Source organism: Larus michahellis, chromosome 25 (assembly GCF_964199755.1).
Source record: "Larus michahellis chromosome 25, bLarMic1.1, whole genome shotgun sequence".
NCBI classification, from domain to species: Eukaryota; Metazoa; Chordata; class Aves; order Charadriiformes; family Laridae; genus Larus; species Larus michahellis.
This window is the reverse complement of record NC_133920.1, coordinates 2,043,305-2,066,442: the sequence shown is the minus strand read 5'-3', so window position 1 is coordinate 2,066,442 and position 23,138 is coordinate 2,043,305. Positions and strand designations below refer to the sequence as shown.

Here is a 23,138-nt window from a genome sequence, read left to right as displayed (position 1 = left end):
CTTGCGCTGCCCCTGAGTGTATATTTACATATTAAGATTGTTTATTGTCTGCCTGGACAAATTAGAGGTCGATTAGGCGGGGATCCCCGAATGTCATCACCGTGCGGTTTTGTGAAATGGCCGTGACGTTGCGGCGTGGATTTGATGCCGCTCGGGAACCTCCGGCGGTGAAGGGAACGGCCGGGGTCGCCGGTGATGCCCCGGGAACCGAGCGACAGGGATGGGGGCGGGCGGCGCTAGGACCCAGCGCGGGGCGCTCGGCGGCCCCGCCCCCGGCGTGCGTGGGCGTGGCCCGCGGGGGGCGCGGCACGTCGCGGCGCGCGGGGCGGGCCCGGTGGCGGCGGCGGCGGCGGGGGGGGCTGCGGGCGCTGGGGCCCTGTTGTGTGGGAGCCGCGGCGGACCGGGCCCGCCGCCCCCCGCCATGGAGGACCCGTCGCGGCTGCTGGCGGCGGCGGCGGCGGCGCACGGAGCCGGGGTGACCCTGCCCGGCGGAATCCCGCCGCCCCCTCCGCCCACCGCCGGGGATCCGGCCGCCGCGCCCCCACCGGGGCCGCCGCCTGCTCCTCCCGCGCATCACGACACCGGCGACGTCCTGCAGCAGATCATGGCTATCACCGACCAGAGCCTGGATGAGGCCCAGGCCAGGTACCGGCAGGCCCGGCCGCCGGGCGGGGATTGGTGGGGGGGGGAGCCCGGGCGCGGCGGAGCCGCTCGGTACCGGCCGCCTTCCCGTGACTCAGCTCTGCCCCGGTCCTCACCGGGGGCTGTGGCGGAGGGCAGCGCTCCGGCGGGGGAAGGGGGGTCGGTGGGAAATGGCCTTTCAGGGGAGGAAAGTTCGGCCATCGGTTCCCGGTGTTCCGGTGTCTGGGAGGCCTCCGGTACCGGCGGGATGCCCCGGTTCCTCCTCGTTAATTTTCCAGCGCGTTAATTGCCCCGGTGAGGTAATTGCAGCCGTTATCCCGGGTGGAAGCGGGATTGTCCGGCCTGACGCAGCGACGGGGATGGGAAAACCGGGAAAAAAGGCTGGAAAACCGGGAAAAAACATCGGGAAAACCGGGAAAAAACACCGGGGAACCCGAAGCGGCGGCTGCCGTGAGTTTGCTCGGAAGCGGGGAGAGAGCCGGGGGGGGGGCTCAGGGTCTCGCCGCCATCAAGAAGTTTCTCTTTAATCATATTTAAATAAAAATTAATTAAGTTTATTCTTTGGAAATCACAGCAATAATCCCAGGGCAAAACCAGCCGGGAAATCCCGGGAATTCGGCGTTTTCTGGGGTGTCCCCCCCCGGCCCCGCAGCGGCCCTGATTGGGGCGGTGTAATTAGCCCTAATTACCGCGCCTGGCTCCCTCGCCGGCGGGAGGTGGGCAGCCTTGGGGAGAAGGTTTCTAAAAATCAGCAAAATGGGGTTTTGGGGCCTTTTTTCCCCTCGGTTGGGTGTCGTCTCCCAGTTTCCCCGTTGCGGCCGCGGTGCCCATTTTCATCGTTTTTTAAAAATTTCTGCCTCAAGTTTTGCCGATTTTTGGCAACGCCAGTCACTGTCGCACCCGATTCCCGAGCGGATTCTAGGAATATACGGAGAAATTCTGCGTTCTAAGAATGTCACGTGTTTGGGTTTAGAACCGATGCTTTTGGGTAACTTTCAAGGGCAGCGAAACTTGAGCGGCGCTCGTGGGAATGTTGTTTTTTCCCCCCAAAATTAAATTTTTCTTCCCTACCTGGCGCTAATCTCAGAAATACCCGCCCGCAGCCGCTGTATGGATCCTATAGGCGTGGATTCGCCTCCATGTCGCATAAAAAATGTGCTTTTTTTCTCACAATTTCCTATTTTAAGATAATTTTGAGTGGAATAAAGCTGTCGGGAGCTTTAATTTCAAAGAAGAGTTGAAGAACAGGCTTAGGAAAATGGCCCGAGCGGTGTTTAAATTAAATAACTTTATAGAAAAGCTGTCAAAGTCCAGCTGAAGCGCAGCCGGCGGGAAAGCCCCCACGTTTTAAAGCATTTTGGGGGTATTTTCATGTAAATATGTATAAAATAAGGTGTTTTCTTTTCTTCTGGACAAGAAGTTTGTTGGGTTTAGGCCTCCTTTAGAGGACGTCGTGCTGTGGAAGCGAAACCAGAAGCGATGGGGATCCGGGGCTTCTCCCACCTCAGCACCACCCCGTTATTTCTCGGGGATTCATCTTTTTTTTGGGTTAAAAACGCACGTTGATGGGGTTTAGATATATATTATTTTAAGGCCCGGGGCACGTCAGAGGGTTCTTTCCCTGCGCGCGAGGAGAATTTTTAACATCCAAGTTGAAAACTTGGGTGAAAGTTTCACTGAAAGGAAAATGAAATCTGCCAAGGATGAGTTTTAACGCTGCCATTAAACACGTCGTGTTATCACCTTCACCACAATTAGCAGCCGTATTAATTAAGCTATTAACTGCAGGGCTGGGATCTCTCCTGCCTTGCACCAAAACGCCGGGTTTCGGCCCCGGATTGGGAGCGTGGGCTGGAGACGGGGATTATTTTCCCTCTCCCCCGGTGTTGCGAGGACAATAGGCTTCTTCTCCGCTGCCTTTGTTCTCCGGCCGTCGGGCTCCGGCTCGATCTCACCCACCGGCTCCGGAGCTGCCTGGGGATTTTTTTTTTTGGCCATGTGGGGAAGGAAAAGTGAGCGACCCGCTTCAGATTCTGCGATTTTGGTTAAAAACTGGCGTTCCGATATCAGCTGGCAGGGGAGGAAGCCGAGCAGCTGGATTTGCGCTGTTCCCAATAGCTGGCGAACGACAGCTGGTTTGTATTTCTATTAAAAACACCTTGAAACCTGGCTATAAAGGCGATTTCAATATTATTTCTGAATTATAAAACGGGTCGTGAGAAGCAAAAGAGACTTTTTTTGAGGCGTATGGCGCAGCTGGATACTTCTTTCCCCGGATTTCCAGTGGAAATTGGCCACCAAATGGCTGGATGGGCCTGGAAATTTGGGGCAGCTCAGTCCGATCCCGTGGGAAACTGCTTTTATCCGTTTCCCACCACACTCCACGTGTGTTTTGAACTGAGCAAAAGATGTAATTCCCTTGTTTTGATTAGATATTAGGATGGATTCTGTGTTAATGTAATTAATGTTATCCCTTCCTGGCGAGAAGCCGGGGGGAAACAAAGCACCAAGTGCTGGAAGAGCTTCAAAAAGGCAAAATTAGCAGGTGTGGTTTGTGCTAAAATGCTGTTAAATCCGATTTGCTTTTCATTGGATCAGGTGGCCCCTCGTGTAAGTGAGAGGTACTTGCGTTCTTTGCTCTAAAAACACTGGGGTTTTTTCTACTTTTTGAATGGTTTCCATTATTATTAGCTTTTATAGAAGCGCATTAACTCAAGAAGGAACTTTTTACCCCCACGTATAAATCTGCTTTTTGGTCGAGCTGCAGGTGCTTACGGTTCCTATAAGCGACGCGGAATTTTGAATTTTAAGGCCTATTTTTATGACAGTTTGCCCATAGCCTGGCACTTAAGCGGAATATCTCACCCAAACTTGCCCATTTCTCTCTGAATTTTATGCGCTCACCTGCTGTTAGCGAAGCGCGATCCCGTTCTCTCTCAAGCCCCGGCATCTTTCGTCGTCTCTCCCGTCGGCGCTCACTCTTTTTTTTTTTTTCTTTTTCTTTTTTCCGTTTCAGAAAACACGCCTTGAACTGCCACAGAATGAAGCCGGCTCTTTTCAGCGTGCTGTGTGAGATCAAGGAGAAAACAGGTGCGTTGGGGGCTTTTCAGGCCTCGGCTTTCCAAAAAAAACAAACCCAAACCCCGTTCCGCTCTCATTTCGCGTGGCCTCTGTTTTCCCTGGTAGATTCTACAATTTAAGGCTATATTTTTTTTTGGCTTAACAGTCTCCTCTAAGCTGGAAATTGCTTTGATGTGCCTTTTATGATGCTGCCTGTGTGCAGGTTTGGAGAAAACAGCGCTGCTCCTTTGAGTTTTGGTTGTGTGTAGGTGAAAAATCTATAGGTCGGGGGTTTTTTGATGTCTGGCTCGATACCTAGAGAATTCCGAATAACGTCGCTGCGTTGTTATGCTCTTTTTTTTATTCCTTTAAGGAATCGGTACCAAAGCTGTGGTGGTGGTAAGAGTTCACAGCTGACAAATAACTGTATTATGGAGAAAAAGAGACAGAACGCGTGGGGATGGGGGAAAGGCAGAAGCAGCAGGAAATCACGCGGCTTTCCTGGAGGAGCAGAAGTTCTGGGGGCAAATGGATTTTGATTTTTGAATGACGCAGTAGATGCTCCTACGTGAACACTGAAGCAGGCGGCGTTTGAATGTCTAATTTCTATACGCTATAGTGAATTTTAATTTTTTTTTTTTTTTTAGAGAATAACGACTTTAATTATGCATAACTAAAATGGCGGTGGGTTTTTTTTGTTGCTGTTATTGTTTGTTTTTTTTAAGTTTTACTTGTATGACCATTTAACATCCTAAACCTCCATTCGTATTATTTTTATGAAAATCCCCAAACTCGCAGTGCTCCCCGTTGGATTGCCCAGCGAGGGCCCGCAGGGTTCCATCCTCCGCGGTGCCCTTGTCATCGCGGGCAGCTTTTACAAGTTCGTTTCCGGAGAGTTTGGTTGCGTGTATCGCGTTCTCGTGACTTTTGCTTCCGAAGGAAAATCGCGGTGGTGAGTGTGCGCGCGCTTTTCTGTCTGTCCGTCCTGCGAGAATCGCTGCCCTTAAGGAGGGGCTTACCTCCGTTTTGGTTGTTTTTTTTTCCTTTCTGCGCCGAAAGCCGCCTTTTGCCTTTTATTGATTGAAAATGTGACTCCCCTGAGCTCGGCGCGCTTGCGGCAACAGCCTGCGATATCGCGGTTATGCTGGATTTGGTTTGGTCTTGGAGGTTTTTGAATGTCTGATGCTCTGTCTATTCCTTATTTAAATTACGGGGAGCAGATGTTATGGCTTGAAGCAAACAAAAGCCTGGACATACTGTAGCACAAGGTTTTGGGCTCTCTTTGTGACCCGGGCGCACAAGCTCCTTTTCTAGCTCGGAAATCGGTCTCAAACATATTCCTCCCCCCCGTCCCCCCCCCATTTTTCTTTCACTCTTTGTTGGAGCGCTGGTATCGTTCACAATAGCGCAGGATAAGCCGGACGCCTTCGCAGTGGGCAGCCAGCTGGAAGGTGCCGAAAAATTCTCCCCGATAGCGGTTATTAATTAAAAAGAAATGACAAATGACTCTCCGTAATGAAAATAAACTTGGCCGCATTTAATGTTTTGTGGCGTCCGTGTGTGTCCCGTCCTCCCTCCCCCAGTGATTTTCATTTTTTAAATTGTAAACCACTTAGGAGGAAAACAGGTATTTTATTTTCAAGTCTTAAAAACGTGCCTGGAGTGTATGTAGCTATTTGAAGAGGCATCTAATCCAGTAAAACCTGCTTGGTTTTTTGGGAACTCGCAGAAGCATTTGGAGCATTTTTTAGTCGATGCAGCAAATGGGGTTTTTGCTGGTTGGGTTACGCTTCAGATACGAGTCAAGCAATATGAATTCAAACATGGCATAATTCTGTCTTAAAATCAAAATTAACCATCCCTAGTGTTAATGATGCCGGCTTTTTTGGTGCTGAATAGTAAATTTCCGAGTTTTTCTTCTCAGCTGATTATGCTGGTGTCTGGGAAGACGCCAGACCGGGATGGGCCTTTGGCCCCTTGGGGCAGGGAGAGTGTGTCTCTACCCACTTTTGTGGGACTCTTTATTTTGTGTTTCTGGCCTGTGGTGGGGAACGTGTTTGTCGCAGCGTGGCAACACGGAGTACCATTTTTTTTATTGTTTCTCATCGTTGTTAGCTGTCCTCTGTCCCTCCTTTCGCGTGCTGGCACTCGGCTGGGTTAATTCAATGGGTACTTTTTCATTTGGTGGTAAAACTTGGCAAGCGGCGCAGCCGAAGAGCACGCTTTCTCTTTGTCGCCGCATTTGTTGACATCCTTACGTAGCCCAGTCTTGTTTGGAGCCCTGCTGGCTTTTGTCTTCTCTTTCCGTTCTCTTTCTCCCTCCCAGAACTCCGAAGATTCGGAGAAAGCTCTTTCCTGTGGCAACACTTTGAGACCAGCTGAACCCACAGCAGTGTCACTCCCTGTACTGGGATGCTGGGGAGGCTGGTGTCCCCGCGGAGGACGTCGAGCTGAAAAATGGGGTGAAAACTCTGCGTGGTACTGCACGAGGGGTGTGCGTGGTATTTTGGTAGCGTTAAGGAGTAGTTTAGAAGGGGTTCATGGTTGCTTTAGGTGACCTGATAGTAAAAAACCGGGCTCCTGCCTTCTCGCCTAACAGTGTGGTTTGTGGACGGCCAAATCGAGGAAACCCTCCTGTCCGAAGAAACCATCAGAAGTCAGTGTTTAGCATGAGTTCTAGGATAAATATTTGCAAGTGTAACATGGGGATCGTCTGGGGAAAAACAGAGACGCGGACGAGGAGGGGTGGAGGTCCAGGAACCTTCCACTCTCCAGAGGTATCTTATACTTCCTACAGTGCTCATTTCTGGCCCTAATAAAGCAGTTTTTGCTTCTAACTTTGTGTATTCTCTACCAGCTAGACACATTTATTGTGCTCTTCTGCATAATTTCCTCCATGAAGGAAAACTGGGAAAGGAAAGCGAGTCTAAGCAAAGTGTGTATCACTTATTTTGGTACCGGTGATCTTGTACAGTTCATTACGGAACTGCAAATCTTTAATTAATGAGATGTAAATATATTGTAATGATTGCATTTGCATACTGAGTGAGGCTCCAGCACCTTAGGTTGTGATGTATTTTAATTAAAGATTAATTAGAAATGATGGGAATTTCATTTTGCTTAGTATAATTATTTTACATATTTGATGAATATCTGGTAGGTGATGTGCCAGAGAACGCAGAAGATTCTATTGGTACGTCTGACGGGAGCGACTTCTCGGGCTTTTTGAGCCAGTGTAGGGTTTTTCTTAAACATCCATAAAAGTGATGGATTGTGAAGGATTTAAGTGAAGGATTTAAGGGTGAAGGCTTTTACCTTTACACAAGAACTTTCTAAATCATGCTTAAAACACTGGCTATGCCGTAACTCCAGTCTCGGCGTCTTGACTCAAAGACTCTTGCGTATTACTAGAGTTGTTATATGTTCTTAAACTATTGTGGGCCATCAAATTCAAAAGTTTGATGGCCAAAAGGCTAGCGAGAGGGGCAAGCTTCCTCGAGAAGCGTTCTCCTCGAAGGATGGTGAGGCAGTAGGTGATAAGCGGTGCCGAAAGCTCGCAGGGAAGATGCAGCTGCCCTGCCAAAATTCGTCTGCTTCTGGAGTTGTTTGCACCAGACTTTCGAGATGGACTTGCAGAAGCCGGTTTGGAGTGAATCTGATGTAACTTATGATCCGTACAACTATTATCACTAGGTGAAGGTACTAGGAATAAAAATAAAGTTCAAGCAAAAGATATCCATTCCAGGAGATGAATTTAATTTTAGACTAAAGTCTGCCAGTGATTTCTTTAGAACTTGTGTTTTAGCTGTCAGACGTGCTTAGACGCAGTTATCCCAAAGTTTAAAATCAACCTGACGGAGCGGGTTGGACAGACCGAGCACCTCGCACTCGTCGGTTCTCAGGTCTGCTTGCCTTTTGAGAGAGTTTATTAGATCAAAGTTTGGTTGGAAATGCAGTTTATGGTATTTTGATGATGGTTAACTCCTTTCTAGTTTCTTGCGACTTCGCAGAGCCAGCCAACCAGCTCCTTCCCTCGAGACCGGGAAGGTGCTTTATACGTGCTTTTCAGCAGTCAACTTGAGACAAGCTTATGTGTAATTGATGATAACTAATGTCTAATTACCATAATTAGACAAGTGACATAAAATTAAGCTGCAGCTGGGAGCTTGACTTCAACATGAGGTACTCTGATATGCATCATAATGTGCATAAAAAGATGTTTGGCAGAAGCACATTCAAATAAGAAGGTGACACCAAAATATCGGTCCTGCTGAATTCACTCTTGCCAACCCAAATAGTTTAGTGGGAGTTTTACCAAAAAGACTGAGGAGCAAATGGCCACCGGTGAAATCGCTGCTGGCAATTTTTAAAAGCAAAAAACCCCCAGCAAATAAAAAACCCCCACCCTTTTTTCGGTGTTTGTTTCATTTCTTGTAATGTCCACTCAGCAAGGGGTGCATGCAGTAGATGGTCTGCTATTTTTTTAACAAAAGGTATTAATTTTAATTCCGTAACGAGTTAGAAAAGCCACAAACTTTTAAAATAGTCGACAGTTTCCTCATTGCTGTCTTAGCTTGAATTCAGCAGTTACTCAGTTATGGTTATTTTTGCCTTACCTTTTTCCACTTGCAAAAAAGATTGGGGATATTCTGGAGACGACCTGGATTGCGGTGACAGAGTGAAGGTCTGCAGCCACTCTGAAACACTCTTTTCTTCAAAATTATGTAGTAATTTCTTCATAGCCTGCAAAATATTAAGTTCAGGAATGTCACTGTAAGTTTAGGCTCCTTGTGTGTTCAAAATTATTGTGGGTTTTTTTTTTTTTTTTTAGATTAGCTAGTCTTTTGCCTGCAAAATGCTGGAAATTGTTCTAAGTGCCTATGTTTAATGCCTCTGTACCTTGTTCTGCCCTGCCCGAGAATCTTTGCATAATAAGAGGTCTTTTGTGTTTATCTTTGGTCTCGTTAACCTGCCAATTACAATTTGGAAAGGGCCGTTTGAATTCCGTAGCTTCACAAGGTTAAGAGCAACTGTTCATCCAACTGAAATTATCTAGCAATTAAAATCAAATTGAAAGCCAAAAAAGCTGGTGGCGTTTTTTGCACTGAGTCAACATATTGCGAGTTCTTGCGCTTTTTAAAAAAGGAAGTTCATACCAAATTGTCAAAAAAATGGGGAAACGAAGTTTTTAAAACAAATTTGCTTGGAATCAAATGAATAATCTGAGCATACAGGTGGCTGCAGTCTGGGTCTGTTGAATATAAGCTTAAGGAAACTGGCTTCTGGTGCATTTTTTTTCATGTTTCAGATTTTGATAGATTTTGAAATAGATTTTTAATAGATGTTAAAATTCAGCGCTGTGAAGACTTCAATTTGTAGCCTGCTGCTGTATAGCATAGTTGCGTCCTTGGCGTGTAAAGTGGACGAGGTCAAACTCACGCCTTGGGTACTGATTTTAGCGGTTTTTGCACCAGTGGGGTGTTGGTTTCCGTCCCTGGACGTGGAGACGCAGCAGTTGCCCCAGCAGCTCCGGCTGTTTGTCTGCCCGCCGTGGTCTGTCTGCACGAGCGGGTGCTGAGGGCCGTTGAGGAGCGTGCAGGGAGCCAGGCGGCAGGTGATCCGGGGCATCTGCTCTGTAAAAAACTCGTCCTAATTTTTACAGGACTGCTAAGATACATCCTAAACGTGGTATAAACGAGTATGACCCTGAGTACTGGGTCCAGCTCTGGGCTGCCCAGTTCAAGAAGGACAGTGGAGAGAGTCCAGCGGAGGCTGCGAGGATGATGAGGGGATGGAGCATCTCTCTGGTGAGGAAAGGCTGAGGGACCTGGGGCTGTTGAGCCTGGAGAAGGGACGACTGAGAGGGGATCTCATCGATGCTGAGCAATGTCTAAAACTTGTTTTGGTGTTTCTCGGTCCTGCTTGTTCTGATGTGCTGCCTCGTGGCTTCGTTAAACGCTCCGTTTTTTTTCTTTCCCTTGAGCTCAAGACCTGCTAAAACCTCTCGAGAGCGTTCAAATGCTTTGCCGGAATTGAAGTGGATGCTCTTTCCTGTTTCGGAAATAACCTTTTGATTCCCTCTTTATATTTATCTAGTGTTAAGTATTCGCGGTATTCAGGAAGAAGATCCCCCAGATGCTCAACTAATGAGACTAGATAACATGTTGCTGGCGGAGGGTGTCTCCGGGCCCGAGAAAAGAGGAAGAGGAGGACCGATGGCTGTAGCAGCAACATCAGGTGGCTGTCCAAATGACAATAGCATTGAACACTCTGACTACAGGGCCAAGCTGTCACAGATCCGACAGATATACCACTCTGAGCTAGAGAAATATGAACAGGTGATCTTTCTGCATGGAAGAGTTTTTATCATCTCAATTAAAAATAACCGTTTTTTCCTTTGGTGTTGGTTGTAAGAACAGAACAGGGAGCGGAATGAATTCAGGTGAACGCGAGGATAGCAAATTCAGTTGAAAACTTATCTGAGCGTTACAGAAGTGAGGTGGAGATAGAGGGACTGGACATCAGACTAGAGATAATAAATGTCTCGTTTATCTTTGTTGCCGTTTTTTAAGGGTAAACAGAGTAAAGCTGAAACATGGAAACTCCTCTAAAGTTTTTTGGTGTGTTTTTTTAAATATATATTCTTGTTGGGGAAGCGAATTCTAGGGTATTTTATTGTTTGTCGATACAAATGTGTGTCTTTTCAGGCCTGCAGCGAGTTCACCACCCACGTTATGAACCTGCTTAGGGAGCAGAGCCGAACAAGGCCGATTTCGCCAAAAGAAATCGAGCGGATGGTGAACATCATCCACGGCAAATTCAGCACCATCCAGATGCAGCTGAAGCAGAGCACGTGCGAGGCAGTGATGATCCTGCGCTCGCGCTTCCTTGACGCAAGGTAGGAGAAAACACAAATCTAGCGATAACTGACATTTCAGCCCAAACTTCTTGTGTTGCTCGATGCCAACGGTTGCGTAAGAAATCACAAGTCCCTCATTCCCAGCGTCGATCTACTTTAAATATTAGGAATTTCCCACCTGTTATGCCCGCTTTGACACCAACATCTATGTAATTCCACTCAATTCTTATGTTCTTCTTCAAACCAAATGTATTTAAGAGGGGGAAAAAAAAGCCAAGTGTACTCTAGTCAGTCTACTCCACAGCACCATTTAAATAGGAATAACTGATATTTTTCTAGGCGTAAACGACGTAACTTCAGCAAACAGGCAACGGAAGTACTGAATGAATATTTTTATTCGCATCTGAGTAATCCTTACCCCAGTGAAGAGGCCAAAGAAGAGCTAGCAAAGAAAGGCGGCATCACAGTTTCACAGGTATGAAGTGTTTTACCTGGAATTAAGTGACTTTTTCTTCCTCCGTGTATTTTTTTTCCCCTAGTTAGCAAGAGGCTTCAGTTACTGGTACTTTAAATAGGATTGAGGTTATTCTGAAGGGTTTAGTAATAGGTATTTTCTGCTTGAAGCCGAGTTTAAAACGCCTCCTTTGCTGGTAACTTGTGAATAGAGTAGAAAATATAATAATTTGACCAAATGCTAATGGTGATATACGTCTCCAGGTTTCCAACTGGTTTGGTAACAAAAGAATTCGATACAAAAAAAACATGGGGAAGTTCCAAGAAGAAGCCAATATTTACGCTGCAAAAACAGCAGTGGATGCAACTAATGTCGTGGCTCAAGGCAACCAGGCAAATTCTCCATCTACACCAAATTCAGGTGAGAGAGAGCGCGGGGGAAGAGTGTCTGCTTGAAAGGCGCTAATTATTTCTTGTGATAATTAGTACCACAGACTAACGGTGTTTGAAACAGTCATAGGTTTTCTTTTTCTCTCAAATAATACTTGTTGAAGAACCATTTTTGGTGGGTTTTATTTGTTACTAAAACACGCTATCTTTTCTTTTTCAGCTTCCTCTGGCTCTTTTAAGATGACAAATTCCGGAGATTCGTTTATAAACTTGCAGTCATTGACTTCCTACCAGAGCTCCCCAGTGGGAGCCAATGTGCAGTCACAGGTCAGTAAGAAGAAAAAAAACCAACCAAACATACTTTTAGCAGTGAGATAAGTGTTAAAATCCCATTTCTCTGTCCTTTGTCCGGTATGAACAGGCTGCCCAGGGAGGCCGTGGAGTCTCTGTCCTTAGAGATATTCAAAATCCAACCTGCTCTAATTGACCCCGTTAGCAACAGCGGGGTTGGATTAGAACAATCTTGGTTTATTTTTTTAAAGTAGATTCTCTCAATAGCAGATAGGGAAGGATTTTTCTGGCTCTGGACACCACGGGCTAGGATGCAAGAAGTGACTAGGGTCAAATTTCTCCAATAAAAGTCAAGAAACGAACCTGCTCAAATATGTATTTTCTCTTGGAACTAGAATTTTCTCTTACAGAATTAACTGATACCTAAATTAACCTGCTGCTGTTCTTCTGTCCCTTTAAATGTACATTAATGAAACAGTATTTTCTCATTTTAGAGTCAGTCTTGATCCATTTAATTAGAACTTTGCTTAGGATTTCTGGTTACCGGTATTGTCAGACTCATTTTAAGCTTTCTGCTGAATTTCTAAACCGGTCTGAACTGTGTAAAATCATTGTCTCTGTCCTCAATGCTGTAGGTGATAGGCTCTAATTTTGCTCGATAATTAACTAGTTAGGTAAAGCTCGGTTAATAGCAAGAACTGCAAAGAAAATTTGTCTTCCTGCGAGAAAACCTGCCCCTTGTTGAAAGACTTTTTGGCCCAGTAGATCTGTGCCACGTACTGCTGCATTTCTTTAACTTTTTATCGTTACCGTTCTCACTCTGCGGCATCTCGTTCCAGATGGATTCCTTACACCACGTCATACACCAGACGGGAAGATACGACACGATTGTGGGGAATCCTTTGTATACGACGCAGCGCATAGATGTAAGATGTACTGAGGTATTACTTACTAGAAACACAAATTCTGCCCGAGATTGGTTAATGATCTGTGAATAAATGTTGATTTTTTTTTTATTTTTTTTTTTTATTTCCTTGACCATTTCTGATGTGGGGATAGGAGAAAACTGGGAAAGGTGTCGTTTAATACACCAGCCTTTCCCTCCTGGAGACTTGATTTAAAATTTCGGCTTTGCTCACCAGAAGATTTGCGCGCTTCCGTTAATTCTTGCCATAAGAGATGGCACAAGGAATAAGACTAACACCATAAAATTGGGGGGGGGGGAGAAGATTTTATGGGATATTTGTGGACAGAGCTTTGCCAGAGCCGATACATACTTATTTCCTTTCCTGTCGCTCGTAAGGTGGAAACATCTAAAGGCATATTTTGTTGTCTGCAAGTAGTTTCTTAAAGATTTAATGAAACAGATCTATTTATTCTCCCTGCAGGCTAATGGCAGCTGGCAGGATGCTACCACCCCTTCATCAATCACTTCACCTGCCGGAGACCCTGGAAGTGTTAATTCGGATGCGTCTAATTAAGTTTTTAGGACCTATTGATGAGAGGAAAGAGGTCATTAGTGTAATTTGTCAATGTTGCTCTTTTGCCAATACTATTGTTTGTACAACTTGACACACAGCTAATTACCTCAGAAACCCCCCTGGAACCAATAGAATATTGTGATTACAATGATACCTCTCTACCTCTCAGCCTCACGCAGTTGAGTTCTTTTTACTTATGCCCATTGGGATGTGAAGTTGTTTTAAAAAGAACTTGCTTCATTTTTCCTAACCAAATTCATTTTTTTAAGACATGGATTTTATGGTTAAGAGTCGGAAAGTGTTCTCTTCTAGAACTTGGCGTTTGTCTCAAGTTTTACAGCTTAAGAAAACTGACTTATTTTAATTTCCATAAAGTTTTTTACTATGAAATTTCTGTTCTAGTTGATAGCTACTAACAGTTAAACCCCCTGTATTGTAATTGTATGCGTTCTCTGTATTGTAATTTTGTATAGGAAAATAAGCTTTTCTTAACTAGAATTCATTCTGAGCTAATTAATCAGAACGTTGCTTTACCAAAACTCTCACTGGACTTTGCTCTCGGGTAGGACCTTCCATCCTGTGTCATTCCACGTAATTCTAATTTAATGTCTAGTGAAAAAACCAACAAACAAACAAACAAAAACCAACAACCCCTACCTGCCATCCCCATGGATAATGATAAGGTTTTTGTGCATTTCTGCCGCTGTTAACACGGAGTCCGCCCCCTTTTCAGTTGAGATTTTATCAAAGATAATAAACATCCAAAGCCTTTTTTTTTTTTTTTTTTTTTTTTTCTCCCTCCCCTTTTCCTCTCAGTTTTCCTCACCTCGGGGGAGGGCGGGAAGCGGGAGGGGGGAGGCGCGAGGTGGCCTCTGCGCACGCGCCCAGCTGAGGGCGCCGCTTTCCCGCCGTGCCCCGCGCCCAACGGCCGCCGCGCGCGCCCGCCACCGCCATGGCGGAGTCCCCGGTCGCCGCCGCCGCCTCAGCGCGGCCGTCGGAGGAGGTGAGCGCTGGGGAAAGGGGGGAGGCCCGGCTGAGGGGGCCGCGGGTAGGCCGCGCTGCCGGGCTCCTAACCCTTTTTTCCCCCCACCTCAGCGTTCCCCCGGCGCAGCCAGCCCGGCGGCCGAAGGTGCGGTGTCAGGTAAGCTGTTGATCGGCAGCCGGCTAAATACGAGCCAGCGGTGTGCCCAGGTGGCCAAGAAGGCCACCAGCGTGGCCTGTGTCAGCAATAGTGTGGCCAGCACGACCGGGGCAGTGAGAGTCGCCTTGTACTGGGCACTGGTGAGGCCCCACCTCGAGGGCTGTGTTCATTTTTGGGCCCCTCAGGACAAGAAAGACATGGAGGGGCTGGAGCGAGTGCAGAGAAGGACAGTGAAGTTGGTGAGGGGTCTGGAGAACTTCTGAGGAGTGACTGAGGGAGCTGGTGGTGTCCAGCCTGGAGAAAAGGGGGCCGAGGGGAGACCCCGGCGCTCTCTGCATCCCCCTGAAAGGAGGTTGTGGCGAGGAGGGGGGTCGGTCTCTTCTCCCAAGCGATGGGATGAGAGGAAACGGCCTCGAGTTGTGCCAGGGGATGTTTAGGATGGATATTTGGAGAAATTCCTTCACAGAAAGGGTTGTCAAGCGCTGGGACAGGCTGCCCAGGGCAGTGGTGGAATTGCCATCCCTGGAGAGATTTAAAAGCCGGGCAGACGTGGTACAGAGGGACATGGGTTAGCGGTGGCTTCGGCAGTGTTGGGTTAACAGTTGGATGATCTGAAAGGTCCTTTCCAACCTCGAGCATTCTATTATTCGAAGGGGGGCGGCCGGGAGGGCAGGGCGGTGCCGAGCATCACCCTCTTTCCTGGTGGGCACCGGCCCAGGAGAAGGATCTCGGTGCTGGAAGGGAGAACCGGAGGCACCGGCAGGCCTGGGGGGCTGTGACGCAGTGATCCAGCCATCGCCCCTCGGCGCTGCTGCTGCTCCGAGGTAGTGTTAGGGTTTGAAGAACACGCAACAACTTGTTGTCATTTAGACAGTTATTCTATCACCCAGTTACCCCTCCCCACCTGCAAAGGGGAATCGGGGAAAAACAGGGAGACCCAAGGGTTGAAAGCTAAAGAGATTTAATAGAATAAGCCTAAATAATTAATAATACTAAAGAGACAATACCAATATAAAGTATAGGAGGATTATACTCAGCCCATTCTAGGAGGGGGAAGCCGTGTGCTCCCACCAGGGGACAACAAAAGCGCTGCAGCTTCGGGAGGAAGGGAAGGGCTCAGGGCTCCGGCACCGGGGTGAGGAGTTTTCAGGATGGCAGCCATCAAGGGAGAGAGAGAGAGAGAGAACTCCACGTCAAACTTTCCCATTTATATTGAATGTGACGTTCATGGTATGAAATAATCTTGTTGGCAGCTTGGGTCAAGTGCCTGGGTCTCGTTCCTCATCCCCGCACCTTGTGAGCTTGAAAACACTGAGACCTTGAAACCCACATCCCAGAGCTGGCTTATAAAGTAAATATTTTCACAAATTCAGATACTAGAGGCTTCTAAAAGTGCAGTTTTCCGAAGCATTAAAGGAGACCTTACTGAAAAGTAAAATTACTGAAAGAGAAATTAATCCTGTGTTGCTCAGACCAGGACAGGTAGAAAGCAAAGCACAAAGAACAGGTTCAGTGTTTTTGACTCCCTGGGAAAGACCCTTTCCTCACTTTTTACGCTGTTAAACGTATTGTTTATGTCTGTTTTTCTCAGAATCTGATCCCAGAGAGAAAAAAACAGATCCTGAGCAATTCCTAACGCCACCTGACGTAACTGCTGTTAGCAAGAAGAACGTTAGTTCCCATGAGACAACCGGAGTGTCTGTGAGGAAAAGGTCCCAGGAAAGTCCCAGCCTCGGGAAGAGCCCCGTCGGACCCAGCCCCAAGCGGCTGTCCCCCTGGAGAAGCAGTCCCAGGAAAGACCATGCCTTGAATTCTTTTAACTTGTCCCCGAGACGGCTCAGCACCACTCCTCAAGCCAAGCGGCGCTCTTGGTGTCGCTCGAGCCTGAAGGGGACGAAACGCCGAAAATCTCTGCCTCCTGTTCACCAAGACGTCACCGGTACGTGCTCCGCTCCCTTTACCAAGCTCTCTCAAGAAACTTGCCGGGCAGCCTGTAGCGAATTGAAGTTCAATTTCATGGCACGACCTTTAGGGTGATTGTAGTGTGATTGCGTTATTCCTGACTGGTAGCCACCCGTGTCCATGTTGGCCACGGTCTCGGAGGTCCCGGTATTTGAAGATGAGGTGCTGCATTAACGGCTTCTGTAGATCAGTGCTTTGCAGTCTCTGCCTTTTCATTCCGTGCTTGAGCCTGAAGTGTGACTTTTCCGTCTTAGGAACTCTGTTTCTCCTCCTTTTCCCTGCTCCTTCTGTATCCTGCAAGCTGCACTCCTACGCAACAGCAGCTTGTAGCGTCTTTTGGGGACGTTCCAGCTGTTTGTACCTTGGTGTGACTTTAACTGTTCTTAATCAATTTTGTTCTGATTTTTCAGAATTAAGCAAATCAATTAGCCTGGATTTGCCAGAGATAGACCGGCTTTCCACGCTGCTGCTGTCCAGTTTCCAGGTAAGATCCTCTCATTTAAAAAGCAAATTATTTTTCTCCTGCCTTTCTCTGCCATTAATCGTATGTTCTGATTTGTATAACTGAGTTGTGAAATACGGGCTGGGGGAGGAAGGAACTCCTTTCTCCTTCAGTAACGAGATCTCCCACAACCTTTGCCAATCCGGGAAAGGGCGCTAAGACCTTCTTTTCCATCTTCCCTTAGTTTTCTGCACAGAAATTCGAACGCATCTTGAAGCAAACTGACGGCTTTAGCCCCGAGGCTTTCAAAGCGAACGGTAAGGTGGGCTGTATGTGTCAGCAAGGGCAATCCCGAACTTAAAAATACCGGCCCTGTGGTATTTTATTTGAGCGTTGAAACCCAGCAGAGAAGGGGTGGGTGCAGGTAAAAATGCGTAAATTATGTTTTTAAGATGCTGCGTGTGACTGAAGCCTCTGGAAGACAAATGGACATGCTGAAGTCCCCTATAGTCACAGGCACGAGTCATTCCTTCAGAAACACTGTAAATAACTCAAGTGCCATCTGACAAGGAATTGGAACGTTATCTCCTGATTAGGGAACAGCTTCATTTCTCAGTGTTTTTAGGCAGTGGTGGGTATGAGCCTTATTTTATCCTGTTTTATTTTGTCTCCATCTCAGTGGACTCGGTTTCCGAAGACCTGAAGCGATACATGCAGAAGCTGAAGCGAGACGGAACGCTGAAGAGCTGCGTAGAAGACCCTAAAGGGTAAGGACTCGCCGAACTCATCCCCTGCGGAGCGTAAGCAGCGAGTCGGTGTTGTTTTGTGGGGCAGAGGGGGGAGAAGGAGGAGAAGCCTCAACACAAAATGTGCCTGTTGCCACCTACAAGGACCTCACCCTGCCAGCATAAACCTTCCTAACTCAGCCGTGTTGAAAATTAAACATTTTAATGAGCTGCCTTCCCTCATCCCCGCAACTCTTAACAGAACCAGCGAGGGAAGTGCAGTTACGGCAGCCGATTTTAGGGAGGTGAAACTTTTAAAATGGGAAAGAAACCACCATATTATCCCTTGGTACACACGCAGGATCCGGAAAGTGGGGCGGTTCATAAACCAAAGGCAGACCAAGTAAGATTTTGTGTGCTAAATGAATAAATATATATAAAAATCACAGGTATATGCACACGGATAATAAGAATTATGTATTTCAGGGATCATATGTAGCTGGGGGGGTTCAGCCTAGAGAAGAGAAGGCTCCAGGGAGACCTTGGAGCCCCTTCCAGTCCCTAAAGGGGCTCTGGGAAAGCCGAGAAGGGACTCTGGATCAGGGAGGGGAGCCGTGGGACGAGGGGGAATGGGTTTAAGCTGAGAGAGGGGAGATTTAGGGGAGATATTAGAAGAAATTCTTGGCTGTGAGGGTGGTGAGCCCCTGGCCCAGGTTGCCCAGAGAAGCTGTGGCTGCCCCATCCCTGGAGGGGTCCAAGGCCAGGTTGGCCGGGGCTTGGAGCAACCTGGGCTGGTGGGAGGTGGCCCTGCCCAGGGCAGGGGGTGGCACTGGGTGGTCTTTAAGGTCCCTTCCAACCCGAACCATTCTCTCATTCAACGATTCTGTTCTGGGTTTGCTTTATGGCCTCCCAGTCCTCTGAAGGTACAGAGTAACCCCGTTGCCTGTGGCAATGAGGGGTTTTTGGGGCTGATGTCCCTGGACCACCAGCACAGCGAATACTTGGAGGGGTGTTATCTTTGTTGAGGAGATCGAGGAGACTTTTCTATTTTACGTTCTGCAATTGGAAGCATTTACGCTGCATAAGCACCCAACGGGCACCAGAGCCCTCTGCCGTACGCGTGTGGAACGTGTAGGTCTCCCTGTATCCTGCTGATGTTGTTTCTGCACTTTAGGATTTTACTGGACTCGGCTTTGGATGAGTCAGTGGCCCAAGTGAAGGAGTGCATTGCCAGGTAAGATGGATTCTGACACCAGTATGGGTTTGGACTCCTCTTTGAGAGGGTATTTTGGGTGTATTTAGCTGGTTTTCTGACGCACCTTGCACTGCAGTTGAGCTTTCCCGAGGGAAGACCCGGGTACAGCCCCCTGCTCTCTCTTCTCGCTCCGCAGGTTCACTGCCGAGTGTCAGTCCTGGGATCAGCTCTTACTGCGCTACCAGGAGAGCGCCGAGGAAATGTCCAGGTGGGGATCGTTCCCCCCGTCTCACCCCTGCGTTTGGCCTTGGGAAAGAAAATCGGTGACTTGGGAAGCGCGGGTTAGATGAGGACGGTGACGTGGATGGAGAACTGGCCCCATGGCAGAGCTCCGAGCGAGGGTTGGGATCGGCGGTGCAGGGTCTGGTTGGAGGCCCGTGGCTAGTGGTGGTCCCCAGGAGTCTGGGCTGGGTCCAGTCCTCGTTCAACATCATCCTCAGTGACCTGGGTGAGGGGACAGGGAGTTTGGGGGTGACGCACCCTGCGGCGAGACCTGGGCAGGCTGGAGAGGAACCTCATGGAGTTCAAGGAGGGCGAGTGCGGGGTCCTGCGCCTGGTGGTGGGAACAGCCCCCCACACCAGTATGGGTTAGGGGTGACCTGCTGGAGAGAGAGCTGGGAGTGCTGGTGGACAACAGGTTGCCCATGAGCCAGCAATTGTCCAAGGAGGCCAGTGGTCTCCTGAGGTGGCCAGCAGGTGGAGGGAGGTCACCCTCCCCCTCTGCTCTGCCTTGGGGAGGCCACACCTGGAGCACTGGGTCCAGTTCTGGGCTCCCCAGTTCAGGAAAGAGCGGGGAACTGCTGGAGAGGGTCCGGCGGAGGCTGCGAGGATGATGAGGGGATGGAGCATCTCTCTGGTGAGGAAGGGCCGGGGGACCTGGGGCTGTTCAGCCTGGAGAAGAGAAGCCGGAGAGGGGCCCTCAGCAATATCTGTAGGGCGGGTGGCAAGAGGATGGGGCCAGGCTCCTTCCAGTGGGTGGCCAGTGCTGGGACAAGGGGCAACGGGCACAAACTGGAACGTGGGAAATCGGGAAAGTTTTACTTTGAGGGTACTGGAGCCCTGGAACCGGCTGCCCAGAGATATTCCAGACCCTCCTGGAGGCGTTCCGGTGCACCCTTCTTGGGGGTGCCGCTGTTTTGGGGGGGTGGGTGGATGAGCTGTTCTCCGTCCCCGCCCCTCCCTGACTCCGGGGGTTTGGTTTCAGGCGGCTGGAGGGGTGCAGGCGCGACGGCGGCCGGGCAGAGCCCCTCCAGCACCTCCAGACCTCCCAGGCCCACGTCCTGCGCACCAAACCCGACTACCAGCAGATCCTGGACGCGCAGGGGGAGGTGCTGAGCTGCATGGAGCTGGTGGTGAGTTGCTCCCGGGGGGGAAATACTCTATTCCCGCTACGGATTTACGTGATTTTTGTCTTTCTTTTTTTTTTTTTTTTTTTTTTTTTTTTGGTCATCCGTTGGGTTTTGCAGCTCGATGAACTCCAGCAAGCGGTGAAGCTGCTGCAGGCCTTCAGCGAGGACAGCCGGCAGTACTTGCGGCGCCTGTCGGAGCAGCTCGGTGAGCGGGAGCCCTCCGGGAAGGGGGTGGAAGCCTCCTGGAGGGTCGTTAACGGGGGTTAATGGCGTTTTGGGTTTTTTTTTCTCGTTCCAGCCACCAGGACCTTCCAGCAGCTGGAGAACTCCCCCGTGCGCAAGCTGATCGCCCCGCCGCCCAGGGAAACGCCGCCGGCGGAGGGTTGAGCGGGGCGGCGGCCGGGACCGCGCTCGGGGCCGCTCTCAATAAAGGCAGTGGGAGCCCGGTGCCCCCCGGTGCCCCCCGGTGCCCGGTACACCCGCACTTCCGCGTTTGAAGGCGCCCTGGGCGGTCCGTTGCCGCTTATTGGCTGCCACGCACGTCGCTCAGAGCGCGACAGCCAATCGTCGCTCCCACAGTCTGCGCCCCCTAATGGGAGCTCGGTACCATCCCGAGGGCCCGTGCCCCGAGCGCTTCCGCGTTCGGAGGCGTCGGGGGGGGGGGGCGGGTCTGTCGCCGCTTATTGGCTGCCGCGCACGCCGCTCAGAACGCGCCAGCCAATGGCCACAGCTGTAGCCCGCACGGGCCCAATGGTTGCCCAGCAGCGGGGAGGGGGGCGGAGCTCCGCCGCTCCCGGGAAGTAAGCGGCGGCCATGGCGGCGGCGGAGACTCCGCTCACCGGCGTAGCCTGGGCCGCCGCGCCCGAGGCGCTCCCCGCTGGCTGGACGGCGGTAGGGGAGGGACGGGGCTTGGGGGAGGCACCGCCGCCCGGTCCGGCCGGGGGCTGACGCTCCCTGTGCCCGCAGATCACCGTTACCGTGGAGGGCGCGGCGGCCAACCTGGGCAAGGGCTTCGGGCACAAGAGCGGCGGGTACCTCTGCGTGAGCACCGGCGGAGGCCAGGTCCGGGGTTGGGGGGCAAGAACCGGGACCGGTAGGGCTGGGGCTGCCAGCCCCGAGGCGGGGACACCGGGACCGGGGGTGCCAGCCCCGGGGACACACACACACACACCGCGGGACTTGGGGTACCAGTTCCGGAGCCAGACACTGGAGACGGGTGTCAGCCCCGGGAGGGGGGACACCGGGGATGGGGATGCCAGCCCCGGGTGGGGACACCGGAGGTTCTATGCCCGGTCCGGTACCGAGCTCCGTCCCGTCCAGGCGGCTGCGGGGCCGGTGGTGACCGACGTTGTGGTGCTGAGCGACCGGAGCCCGCAGCCCCCGGGCTACACCCGCGCCCCCGAGTTCCCGGAGCCTCGTAAGTACCGGGCCGACACCCCCCCCAACCCCTCCCCACACACACACACAGCCCCCCCCCCGGGGAACGGGGGGCAGCGGGGCCACCCCCCGGTCCTGTCCCGGCTCCTTCCCCCCACACACCCCGGCAGGAACCGGCATCTCCCGGAAAAAACGGCTCTACGTGAAGCTGTCGCCGGTGGACGCCGCCGAGACGGCCGTGGTGGACGTGCAGCTGAGCGCCAAGAGCAAAGCGCTCCCCCAGTACATGAAAATCGGGTAGGGGGGGCCCTGCCCGCACCCCGTCCGTCCCCCCCGCCAACGCTCCCACCCTTCGGGGCAAAAACCTCAGGTTTTGGAGTTTGTTTGTTTGTTTTGTTTTTTTTTTCTCCTCCCAGGGAAATGGGTAATTTTGCCATCTGGTGTAAAAAAGGGCCGGTTTTGAAACGCAGCCCCCCACCCGTCCCCAAGCCCCGCAGCATCAGCGCCGGCCTGAGGCACCTCTCGCTCCAGTCCTCGGACTCCGATCAAAAGTACGTCAACGCTAATTTAGGCTAATTATTCTCTTACCCCACCCAACCCAGGCCGGGACTGGGAATAAATCCTGCAGATTGCTGGTACCACCTCGCTGTTTCCATTCCCTTGGTGGGGGGGGGGGGCTCGGTAGCGGCTGTATCTCCCGGCTATTAATTACTCTCCTATTAATTACTCTCCTCGGCTACAGGTCGCCCCCGGCTCGCTGCAGCATCAAACGCGCGGCTCAGCACGAAGCCCTTTACGACGCCTCCAACATCTACGGCCTCTCGGGTAACGCCTTTCCCTCCCGGGGAAATCTCCGCCGGGGAAGCTGCGTTTCAAACCAGCGTTTTCGTAGTTAAGGGGTATTTTAAAATTAAAATACAGGCCGGGTGTCGGCTCACGCACGCTTGTTGCCTTTCAAGGGCGGAACTGAGCTCAAGTTTTTATCTTAAAACTTCCTGAAAATTGTTCCTTGCTGGAATCGGGCCGTCTCTGACGCCTCGCTCAAACTCTTCTCGGGGGGGCTAAGGCGGCCCCTTCCCCAAATCACTAATTGGAGGGGGGGGGGGGGGAGGGGGTTTCGGAGCGGCTCCTTTGATCCTGAAGCGTCTCCCGTTTCCCTTCCCAGCGATGGACGGGGTCCCCTTCACGCTGCACCCCAAGTTCGAGAGCAAGCTCAGTTCCGGCAGCAACGTGAGTCTTCCTTTAAGCTGTTTGGTTTTTTTTTTTTTCTTCAGTCCTACCTCAAAACTAGTCTTAATCTCTTTTTTTTTTTTTTTTTTTAGGCTATTCTTGCAGACCTCAACGTTAAATCGCTCGCCGATATCGAGAAAGAGGTAAAGGGGCTGCTTTGGTCGTGCGCCTCGGGTCGCGTTCTGAATTTCTCGACTACCAGCGTCTCGTCCTGAGCGATTCATTTTTCCTTTGCAGTACAATTACGCTTTCGTAGTGGAACGAACGGCGGCCGCCAGGCTCCCACCCGGCGTTTGTTAGCACCGGGGTCCGCCTCCAGGCCGCCAAACGCCCCCTCGGGCCTCGCTCCTCTCTCTCTCGCGGGATGAAATTTCGGGGGACGTGAAGAAACGCCAACGCTACCCCCTCAGGGGAATCGCTTCGGGAGGAAAAAATAAATAAATAAAGGTCTTTCTTTGCTCTTCTCACCTGCCAAAAAAAT

General features: G+C 50.4%; 3 protein-coding genes across 7 annotated transcripts; all 3 read left to right on the top strand.

Moving 5' to 3' along the window:
• Window positions 1–324: 324 nt before the first annotated feature.
• Window positions 325–13,947, top strand: PBX4 (PBX homeobox 4). 2 transcript variants are annotated; one of them, XM_074567162.1, is made up of 9 exons: window positions 325–645; window positions 3,659–3,732; window positions 9,799–10,040; window positions 10,410–10,600; window positions 10,901–11,036; window positions 11,279–11,435; window positions 11,625–11,731; window positions 12,535–12,621; window positions 13,084–13,947. In XM_074567162.1, the coding sequence occupies exons 1-9, from the start codon at window positions 422–424 to the stop codon at window positions 13,174–13,176; spliced, it is 1,311 nt and encodes a 436-aa protein (XP_074423263.1). In that variant the 5' UTR covers window positions 325–421; the 3' UTR covers window positions 13,177–13,947. The 2 variants fall into 2 exon arrangements, with proteins under 2 accessions (XP_074423263.1, XP_074423262.1); XM_074567161.1 differs by having other exon boundaries at window positions 326–645; window positions 12,535–12,636.
• On the top strand, window positions 13,852–20,526 carry DSN1 (DSN1 component of MIS12 kinetochore complex). 3 transcript variants are annotated; one of them, XM_074567160.1, is made up of 11 exons: window positions 14,002–14,179; window positions 14,272–14,317; window positions 15,909–16,256; window positions 16,690–16,763; window positions 16,966–17,038; window positions 17,401–17,488; window positions 18,621–18,680; window positions 18,838–18,909; window positions 19,906–20,053; window positions 20,168–20,255; window positions 20,349–20,526. In XM_074567160.1, the coding sequence occupies exons 1-11, from the start codon at window positions 14,129–14,131 to the stop codon at window positions 20,435–20,437; spliced, it is 1,137 nt and encodes a 378-aa protein (XP_074423261.1). In that variant the 5' UTR covers window positions 14,002–14,128; the 3' UTR covers window positions 20,438–20,526. The 3 variants fall into 3 exon arrangements, with proteins under 3 accessions (XP_074423260.1, XP_074423259.1, XP_074423261.1); XM_074567159.1 differs by lacking the exon at window positions 14,272–14,317 and having other exon boundaries at window positions 13,852–14,179; window positions 19,906–20,050; XM_074567158.1 differs by lacking the exon at window positions 14,272–14,317 and having other exon boundaries at window positions 13,852–14,179.
• Window positions 20,527–20,811: 285 nt separating this feature from the next.
• Window positions 20,812–23,121, top strand: MVB12A (multivesicular body subunit 12A). Of its 2 annotated transcripts, XM_074567165.1 has the most exons (9): window positions 20,812–20,941; window positions 21,017–21,112; window positions 21,371–21,467; window positions 21,598–21,724; window positions 21,844–21,978; window positions 22,170–22,252; window positions 22,593–22,657; window positions 22,750–22,800; window positions 22,895–23,121. In XM_074567165.1, exons 1-9 carry the CDS (start codon window positions 20,864–20,866, stop codon window positions 22,955–22,957), a joined length of 795 nt encoding a protein of 264 aa, XP_074423266.1. In that variant the 5' UTR covers window positions 20,812–20,863; the 3' UTR covers window positions 22,958–23,121. The 2 variants fall into 2 exon arrangements, with proteins under 2 accessions (XP_074423266.1, XP_074423265.1); XM_074567164.1 differs by having other exon boundaries at window positions 21,017–21,467.
• Window positions 23,122–23,138: the final 17 nt, after the last annotated feature.

Excerpts from the sequence above, each read along its gene's own strand:
- PBX4 (XM_074567161.1), top strand. The coding sequence starts at position 422 with ATGGAGGACCCGTCGCGGCTGCTGGCGGCGGCGGCGGCGGCGCACGGA. Across the intron at positions 3,733-9,798 it reads TGAGATCAAGGAGAAAACAG|TGTTAAGTATTCGCGGTATT; the intron begins GTGCGTTGGGGG and ends ATATTTATCTAG. Across the intron at positions 10,041-10,409 it reads AGCTAGAGAAATATGAACAG|GCCTGCAGCGAGTTCACCAC; the intron begins GTGATCTTTCTG and ends GTGTCTTTTCAG.
- DSN1 (XM_074567158.1), top strand. The coding sequence starts at position 13,852 with ATGATAAGGTTTTTGTGCATTTCTGCCGCTGTTAACACGGAGTCCGCC. Across the intron at positions 18,910-19,905 it reads AGCGCCGAGGAAATGTCCAG|GCGGCTGGAGGGGTGCAGGC; the intron begins GTGGGGATCGTT and ends GTTTGGTTTCAG. Across the intron at positions 20,054-20,167 it reads TGAGCTGCATGGAGCTGGTG|CTCGATGAACTCCAGCAAGC; the intron begins GTGAGTTGCTCC and ends TGGGTTTTGCAG.
- MVB12A (XM_074567164.1), top strand. The coding sequence starts at position 20,864 with ATGGCGGCGGCGGAGACTCCGCTCACCGGCGTAGCCTGGGCCGCCGCG. Across the intron at positions 21,979-22,169 it reads TCCTCGGACTCCGATCAAAA|GTCGCCCCCGGCTCGCTGCA; the intron begins GTACGTCAACGC and ends CCTCGGCTACAG. Across the intron at positions 22,801-22,894 it reads TCGCCGATATCGAGAAAGAG|TACAATTACGCTTTCGTAGT; the intron begins GTAAAGGGGCTG and ends TTTCCTTTGCAG.